This window comes from Micropterus dolomieu, unplaced genomic scaffold, assembly GCF_021292245.1.
Source record: "Micropterus dolomieu isolate WLL.071019.BEF.003 ecotype Adirondacks unplaced genomic scaffold, ASM2129224v1 contig_14590, whole genome shotgun sequence".
NCBI lineage: Eukaryota > Metazoa > Chordata > Actinopteri > Centrarchiformes > Centrarchidae > Micropterus > Micropterus dolomieu.
Genome location: NW_025743576.1, coordinates 2,143 through 12,064, shown reverse-complemented (window position 1 = coordinate 12,064; position 9,922 = coordinate 2,143). Strand labels below are relative to the sequence as shown.

The window sequence follows — 9,922 nt, the reverse complement described above, 5'->3', positions numbered from 1 at the left end:
TCTTAAAGGAAGTTTTTCCTTGCCTCTGTCGCCTAGTGCTGCTCTTGGTGGGAACTGTTGGGCTTCTGTAAATAGCATCACAGAGTACGGTCTAGACCTGCTCTTTTATGAAAAGCGCTGTGAGATAACTGTTGTTGTGATTTGGCGCTATATAAATAAAATTGAATTGAATTGAATTGTTTTTAAACAGAAAATATTGGTTGCTGTAAGTGAATGAACTCTTTCAGTTTTGTTTTTAGATTTTCGGGTGAACTCGAGCCTTACCTTGCCTCATTCTTATACCCAGATATTAGCACATAATTAGATTCCTGACATTCTCATTGCATACAAAGGGCTACTTAATTACTCTTAAGACTATTAAACTAATTGGTGTTTATGCTTTTACTTCCTCGTATTTAGCTTTAGAAGCTTACTGAGTACAGGTGTGGTTCCTGAAACCTCATTTAAAATATGAAGATAAACCAGTTGATTGCCCATCCTTGTTATTAATCAACTGAAAAGACAAACAGAGAAGGTGGTTTACATTCTTCAAGCACAATGTCGGAAGATCATCAAGACGTTGGTTGATTTTTAAACTGGCCCAGTTTGTTTTGTCTTGGACCTTCATTTGGTGGCTTTAGTGCTTTTTTAGTGCTTTGGTGCTTTTCACCATGCAGTAAAAGATAGCAGTCATAAAAATGCTAAAATTTGTCATTTCGGTTCCTGCTCCCAGATTGTTGCTGAATTTCAAGTTCAAGTATCAATGGAAGGTCAATTGAAATGCACAGAAATCTATAGCAGTGGTTCCCAACCTGGGCTCGATAGCGGTGTATATAGTAGGCTATTTGTATTAACAGTAGGTTATTGTAGGTCACCTTAGATTAGTTTTCATTTAATCTGCTCTTCTCCCCACACTCACACACACCTTGCCTGCACCTTTGGTCTCACACGGAAAACACGCCGGCTTGCTCCCCCTCTTTCTGTCTCTCTCTCCCTGTATGTGTCTCTGCTGACTTTCTCCATCAGCAGTAAGTTTCATAAAGTCGCCGTGCTTAATAAACTCACTCGTGATTGAGTTTTCAAGTGCGCTGCAATTGGATCGAAAATTAAACTTAATGTTAGTGAGGGACATTTGCAGTGGTGCCAAATACACTTTGGCAGGTGCAACTATACCTCCGGCCCGCCCAAGTAAAGTATATGTTGAAAACACTTAAGTTAGTGCAAGCTGCAGGCCTATATTTTGTTAATATTACACCTTATAAACCCCTTTTCTTGGTATTAAACAATACCAAGAAACAAAACTCCAGGAGACTGTTGGTGAAGGCCAACCAAGAGCTGGCACTGATTTACACAGAGCCACAGAGGTGTCATTTGACTCCATTTGTTTGCTAACCCTAACCCTAAGGAAAAAAGGTTGGGAACCACTGCTCTATAGTGAAAAACAATTTTAAGTATTTCTTAGGGAATTGCTGCAACACTATATCATCTATAGCACATCACACTACAGAGACCAAACATTAACTTTTTTTATTTCTTGAAATCTTATGTAGATGTATCATGTCAAAGATGAAACTGTATTGAACCCCTGGGGTGTAATTAGGTGCTTCACCGTGCAGCAAAAGCAGAAAAGATACAAAGGATCAAAACAGAGCAAATGAAGCAACATCATTGATCAAAGTTACATTTTTTTGAAATACAATACAAAAGTATGTCTCGATGCAAAATGTTTTCACTCCTTACTATTTGTTCAATGAAACCAGTTTTGCAGCTGGCCTATTGTTCTGAAACAAAGTGTGCATGCCAATAAAGTCACCAGGACTGTCACCAGCTTGTCAGGTCAGCCTCCAAGTGTATATAAAGATGCTGCAGGTGGATGTGAGTCACAGAGAACCTTGAGAAACAGGTGAGTTTGGAGTATCATGGCTTCCACACTGGTGCTTCTGCTTCAGCTGCTCCTGGTCTCACTCTCATCCGCATCATCTTACTTTGGGGGAACCGTGACCTACACCTACAAAGGACGAAACCCAGATGGAACATTTAGAGTGAGAGATACAACTTTAAATGATTTGCAACATGCATTACAGAAAATGTGTGAATATATTTTCATGTTGTCATTTTCAGAGAATAACTTATCATTAATGTTGTTGTTCATTTATATTGGTTTGATTATTCTGATAAAACAGAGCATTTATATTTATATTAGTTTCACTTTTTACTATGTTAAACTATCTTTTTTTTAAATATTTTTTTACATGAAATGTAAAATTGTTATGTATTGTTATTATTACTTATCACAGTTTACTGATAAATGTCTCACTTTCTAAAATAGTAAAACTTCCTCTGATACTGACGTGCTGGCGTGCTGCTTAGGAACCTAAAAAGACATCATGTTATTTTATTTTTTATTTTGCTTGGGGGTTATTTCTACAGCGACTGTTCATCCAAATTTCTTTGCCTGAAAGTAATCTGTTAAAGCAAAGTTAGGAGGTACAAGTAGCCTACTTCGTTCCTGTAGTTATTTGTAGTTATACTGTAGTTACTAGTAGTTATTTTTGGTAGTTGTATACTTGAGTCATTTTAGTTGTTGCAACTTTTTACTTTCACTTCGCTACATTTCAAAGCCAAATATCAACTTTTTCTCCTACATTCCGCAGGAGAGCTCGTTACATTGGTATTAGTGTGCAGCGCACCTGAGTGGAGCAGCACTGAAAAACAAATGTAAAACTGATAAAGTCGACTCGGCGCAGCGCTGTTGTTTGTTATCTAACGCGGATGTAATGTCATTGAGCACTTTAGTGGTAGCTGTAACACAACCATACCCTGGTCGAAAGTCAGTCTGTGCCGGGGAGATGATATCGTTCACATTAAGATGATTGATTAGTTGTTTATTAACAAGTATTTCCATAATTTAGACACACAAAACAAGATGGAGATTGGTCTATAATTATTTAGGTCTTTAGTGTCTCCAGGATGCTTCATTCTCTCTAAAGCGGCTGTGAGCTGCACTTTATCAGAGGTGCTGAAGTGAACGTTTGTGGTGATATTTCTGTCTGAAAACTGTTTTCAGTTTCGGTTTTCTTCCTTTGATGAAGAGCAGTGCGCTCGTCTCATTGAGTAGGCCACAAGTCAAATTATTTATTTACATCTAACTGGCCTAACTGGCCAACGATCGGCCCACAAAGCATCTCTTACAGCACCCACTCCTTCCCCCTCTGCTCGAGCTGTTTCTTGTGTTGTGGGCCAAAAAACTAATAATTCGCCAAATGCGTGAAAATAATATAAATAGATAAAAGCTAAAAAAAAAACAATAAGCTTCTGATTACTGCATTACATTCTATTATATTTTTATATTCTGAATTGTCACCTGCCACCTAAATTTTGTCCTTCCCTTAATAAAAATAAAAACATTTCCACCATAAATAGGTGCAGAAAATGTCTCCAGATTTCAGGAAATTAAGTGTTTAATGCTCAAAATCTTCGAATATTTCATCAATAAATAACTCTTAACTGAATTCAGACTAATTAAGCTAATTTATCATTGAGGTGAAAAGGTGCCATAGCACATTTAAAATGACTTTAGGTTGATCTACAGGAGAAATATACCTGACAGCCTGCATTATATTACACTATATTCTTCTTATTTTGAATTGTCACCTGAGACATCCTCAATAAATTAGTGCAAAGAAATTCACCAGAATGCAGAAAATTAAGTGTTAAAGCCCAAATTTTTCAGGGGGAGGATCCCCAGACCCCCACAATTTAATATTCCATCCATCCATACATCCATCCATCGTCAGCCGCTTATCCTGGGTACAGGGTTGCAGGGGGCTGGAGCCAATCCAAGCTGACATTGGGCAAAAGGCGGGGTACACCCTGGACAGGTCGCCAGTCCATCGCAGGGCCACACATAGACAAACAACCAGTCACACTCACACATAAGGACAATTTAGGGTCACCAATTAACCTAGTCTTAACCTAGTCCGCATGTCTTTGGACGGTGGGAGGAAGCCGGAGCACTCGTAGAGAACCCACGCAGACACGGGGAGAACATGCAAACTCCACACAGAAATTTAATATTATCCGTGTTAATTATTATCAATAGTAATTATAAAATTCATTATAAATGTAGGCTATATACATAATTTACTGTTGCTTTGTAGACGTACTTTGGGTAGGCGGCAATGGGGGTGGGAGGGGGCAAAAACATGAAAGATTTCTGTGCTGGGCTAAGCCCCCAATGTTTCAAGAGCTTGGAAACGCCCCTGACTCTGGACTAATGCATGATGGGAAGCAGTGGATTCACATTGACTGTTAAAATGCTGATTGGCTGGACAGAGTGGACTATATGGACACACATCTCAGTAACTAATAAGCATCACATATTCAGCCAAGTCATTTTATAAATAGTATTTTATATTTGAATATGTTTTGAAGGAAACCTGGATGAGCCAGTTTGGATGGCCCTGAAGCAGCTGATAACATTAACATATAGAAAATATCTATAATTTACAGGGGCTGCGCTGAAGTTTGTCAGTTGAGTAGATGCTGGATCATCAGACATTACAAGACCAGACTCCAGCCAGTCAGCCAGTACAAGCACAGTTGATCCACATCCAGCCTCAGCCAGTACAAGCACAGACCCAGTCCAGACGTCTCTAGCAGGTCCCACAGACCCAGGTTAAACACAGACAGCCTCTGCCAGTACGAGCACAACCAGATATGTACAGCCAGCATCAGATACTAATGGAACAGTTGCTGCTCCACCAAATGACCCCCAGTCTTAACAGACTTCATGAGGACTGAGTTAGTACGCAGATGTCTGTTCAAACCGGCACTTGATTTTTCTAGAAGAGGTTTCTGTTCAGGCATCTTATAGAGGGAGGATTGAGCATTGTGGTGTCAGGTGTGTTCTGTTTTTGCACTGGGAGTCATTGCCAGTTTGTGACCGAGTGGTAACGTTGCTGGTAGATATATATATATATATATATAAACATCTAAAAACTGAAGCCAGCCTTGCTCTGTGTGGGACTGTGAGCTGCACTAAACTACACTAAAAGTTCAAATTATACTTCTGTGTTTTGCATTTTTACTCCAAAAAGCTCAGTTATTTCTTAGAATCAAGACACACGGTACGATTACGTTAAGGTAGACTTGAGTACACCCGAAATTATATTAAATTGTAAAAACTTGTAACTTTCTTCGATCAGTACATGGTATAGTTGGCTCACGGAAAATAGAAATAACCTTTTTTCATTGTAGAAAGAACTGGATGACATCTGAATAATGCTTTATGAAATTGGACTTTTGACTGTATTTTACACTGCATAATATTACCATGGATTTTATTCTGTTGTTCTTTTCTTAGTCGTCTCAAGATCCAATGAGTGACTTCAGTGACATATTATAATAGTATAGATAGCATTTTAGATTGACATTAACTTGTGTGTTTGCAAAATATACAGAAAGGCAATTTACGAAAATGTCCTTATCTTCAGTAGAGGAACAGTTTATAGCTGTACAGTTACTTAATCTGATCTTTTTCCACAGGTTGACCTTCGCAGCAGGGCAACCTTTGATGACTGTCAGAACTCTCTCAACTGGTTTTGTTACACCGGCAACTGTGGCTATAATACCAAAAGTGAGAGAGGCGTAGTTGACTGGAGCAACAATGCACCACAATATAACAACCAATGGTGTGAAACTGAAACAGTCAGTACAAGAAGTATCCCAAGAGACAACCCTTTTCAAATGAAGTAAGATTTTTGCTTTACTTAAGGCGAGACACAACAGTCTAAAATGATTTTACTTTAATCTGTTACTTTGCAAATTTTATTACCATACTTTCATAAAATGTACAAAACAATCTCTCTCTCTCTCTATATATATATATATATATATACACACACACACACATATACATACACACACACACACACATATATATATATACACATATATATATATATATATATATATACACCATTATACCAAGTTTATCAACTTCAGATCCTGTAAATTTCAGCTTTATTCACACTATCCAAGTAAAGGTTTGACCGGCCTTTTAAAAACTTTCCATGTTGAATCATATATCATTTGAAAGCTTGTTTCAAATGACATATGCAGAGCACAGTGTTAGCTAGTTTTTATATCTGTAAGAGATGTGTTTATATGACAAAAAAATTTTATGCTAAGTATGTTTCTGTTTCTGAAAATGACCTGTACGCCAATTCATATTCCTGGCCCTTCAAAGCAGTTGGAGCATCATATGTTCACACACCGTTTCTTAGGTCTTATAGCACGGCATTTACAGAGGTTTTTTTTAAATATCGTTGATCGTTCTCATTTTATGAGGCATTTTATCTGTAAAAATGCAAAAAAAGGGTCCAACATGAGTGACATCTTTTCAATAAATCCATGAAAAAACAATATTTTGATAAACTGTTCTGTAAATGTCTGGCCTTTCGGTATATTATCACAATAAAACCCCAAAAAATCATCCGAGTCTTTGCAATGTGCTGGAATATGGATTTGTGTGATATGCAAATCAGCGCATATTTAATGAGAAAATACATAATTTGCAAATAAAAATTTAATACATAAAAACATGTAATTTAAAATATCTTTAATCTATGTTTACTTGTAGTAAGTATTACAAGTATCAGCTTGTAAAGTATTATTGTGATATAACAAAATTTTATGTGTGGGGGGGACTTGACTGTGATGTCTCACCTGATGTGAATATTTTTGCTATATTGCTGTAATATTTATATAATATTTATCCTGCTAAAACTTCAGTTGCACAGAGTTGTATTTGCTGTGGTTCTGCTTATTAGATATTGTATTTCAAGAGTGTTGTTTCCATCACACCAGCGCTGCAAGCTGTTGTTGGATCCCAACGCGAAACTGGGTTCGTAATTTGAGACTTATGACTTATGTGGATTTGGGAACAAGATCTGACACTGGAAAACCAAACCAATCACCAGAAGTTGCCATTCTCCCTTTGCTACGGTGAGTCCCCTGCTGTTATCATTAAACAAGATAACTTCTAATGACTTTGTTAAAGAACCTGTGGGAAATGTCCTACTTTGCCCATCAGCAGTAGAGAAATACCTCCACAGTGGCAGCCAGATAGCTGTGCCTGTCCAAAAATACTGGAATTAGGCTGAAAGCAACATTTTTTATCAACAGAATAAATCAGCAACATTTTATTCATTTCATTTTAAGTGGATATGTAGAGAAAATAGAAAAAGAAAAAACACCTAACAATAAGAAAATACACATTTTTACTTGGATTGTATTCCACACTATCTTTACAAACAAAAACATGCCGTCATCCATACCAAGCCATCATTTGGAAAATGCTATAATCATGTAAAAATGAGTGGATTTAAACTCATTATTTTCATTGAAAATTAAGGCTGTTTATTTTATTTGACTACCTGCCTAGTTTGGGGGAAAACATGACAATCTAAAAAAGCCGAAAAGTAAATTCATTTGCACAATTTTTCTGTTGGGTAGAAATAAGGATATATATAAGACAAAAGAACAATGATTATATGGCTACAACAAAATGCAACAAACCGACGTTTGAACAGGATTAAAACGGGTTCAATTAAAAATCACGTTTCGATATTGTGAAAAGAATTTGGTTCTCAAATGATAAGGGAACGAATGGACGCAGGTTGTAGATCCTTGTTGTAATAAATTGTAATTAAGCAAAAATATAATAATCAGATAGTTTATTTTTTAAGCAGACAGAGTTTTTTCGCCACGGCGCATGCTCCGTATTTCCCCAGAAGAATGCAGGTTGATTGTGCCAGGATTTGAGGAGTTTAAAGACACGTTAACGGCTAAATCTAACATTGTGGCGGCGACAAAGCCAAGAACGCTTGTTGGCATCACATGGAGTAAATTTGTAATTATCTTCACAGTGTTCATATTTTAGGCTAATTCTCTATTAGGCCCATGTATTTTATGGACTCTTCTTTTATATATCATTATACCTATATCATAATATCATGAAGATGTAAACGTACAACTGCACATTATGCTCATTGTAATAAAAGAATTGGAGCCAGGGGAGAGGGATTAAAGATTAAAGTGGTAGATTTATAAGAAACTAATCACAAATCTACAAGTTAAAAACTTGAATATTTCCTGAAATTTATTCTTACTTCTATGAGAGAAACTCTCTGAAAATGATGGGGGTTTTTTTACACTTTGCAAGGCTGCAACATCACACACACATCTGCCGTGTATTATGCATGCAGTGGAAAGTTATTTTAGACTTCACAATCAGATTTAGCAGCGAGGAAATACTCATGAGTTTAACACTGTAGCCTATTATCATGCCTTGATAGCCAGATATTATTGCTGGTGGGCAGTTTTTGCGAGGATACATAATCCCAAATTCATCATATATAACCTAATCACCTATTTTTTAAATATAATTTCTACATCTACCTAAAGGAACCTCATTTCTTGACTGGCCACTCTCTGCTGTTTCAGAAGAGACACCTTTTGTGCTGTTACAGCCACCGTAGCTGTCCTAAGAGAGCGTTGCATGGATTAAATTTGCGCTAAGACAAGAAAACAAGAATGAGACCGAACCAGTAATAACTGAATTAAGCTGATCATGTAAATAAACAAGGCTGAATAAAGGAGACATAGAACAAAACCCTTGAAAAAAGAAATCAGGTCATCAACAGCCAGCAGTAAAAAAAAAAAAAAAAAGAAGAGATAAAACGTGACACAAGATGAGAAGTTGGTGAACAATTCCTAATTAAACTTTAACAATTAAAAATAGTTGTTCTCAAACATACTTTCTACTGATAAACCAGATAATATGAAGGCTAACAGAAAACAGGACAATCACAAATTACTGAGTGACTGTGGTATATCTAGACAATTATGGTATTACTTAACTAGAATGTTTTGACTACTCACAATTGCAATTACAAATAACTCGTACTCATTTTAAAACTCAAAGAGGGAACAACTACTTCAAAGGATTAACTGAACAAGTTAAGAAAATAGTTTAAAGATGTAACTAACTGCTTTTCTATCAGTTAATGCTGTAGAGGTCACACTTTTTTTGTCATGAATAGGGCACTGTGACTCCATGAAGACAATTTGAGACTGAACCCACTTATTTTTTTTTTACACATTTCAATAAATTGTTATGTCACATATCTGAAATTTGGATTAAAATTCTGTACACAATTATTTAAACAGTTTTCACATTTGCAGGTTGGTTACACTGGATTTTTAAAACTGTGGAAGGGAAGAACCGAGGCTGGTTCATATGTGTGATTGTCACAACAGCACTCAGGACTGCTGTAGACTCTTACTAACTTGTGTTAATGTGTCTGTTCAAGAGTTCCTCAGAACTGCCCACGGACATACAAGCTGATGTCCTTTGATCCTGATGGTGACAAAGTTCGATGCAGATATGGAAATATCATAGGTACTGAGTGCAGCTCGTGCAACCAACCTTCAGGCTTCGACTTGGATCAGGTTTGTTGAAAAATCAATTTCCCAATACCTTGTACAACACTGGATTGATGCTTTGCCTCCCTTAACTACTAAATGTTCACATTGTCAGGGCTCTTGCACATTACACTACCGAGACTCTTATGCCGACGCCAGAGTGTATGGATTTGAGTTGGTGGTGGAGGACTTCCCACAAGGGCGCATCTCTCTGGCCTACACTGATGGATCCAGATCCTCCAGGGATCCACTGAGAAAGAGACAAGCTACAACCGCAGCACCAACCACAATCCCTACAACAGCAGAACTGACCTATGACCCATGGTGGTGGTTTTTTTCCACAACAACCCCAACCACAACCACTGAAGTAACCACAGGACAAATTACAACAACAGAACCGACCTATGACCCATGGTGGTGGTTTTTTTCCACAACAACCCCAACCCCAACCCCA

The 9,922-nt window shown here is 37.2% G+C and overlaps 1 protein-coding gene across 1 annotated transcript in view; it reads left to right on the top strand.

The window, feature by feature from the left end:
* The first annotated feature begins 1,898 nt into the window (after positions 1-1,898).
* LOC123966937 overlaps positions 1,899-9,922 on the top strand; it is an 8,245-nt gene continuing 221 nt past the window's right edge. The window contains exons 1-5 of the mRNA XM_046043011.1: positions 1,899-2,021; positions 5,527-5,732; positions 6,850-6,987; positions 9,357-9,495; positions 9,584-9,792. Of these exons, the coding sequence (XP_045898967.1) occupies positions 1,899-2,021; positions 5,527-5,732; positions 6,850-6,987; positions 9,357-9,495; positions 9,584-9,792 (815 nt within the window). The remainder of the gene's footprint in view (positions 2,022-5,526; positions 5,733-6,849; positions 6,988-9,356; positions 9,496-9,583; positions 9,793-9,922) is intronic.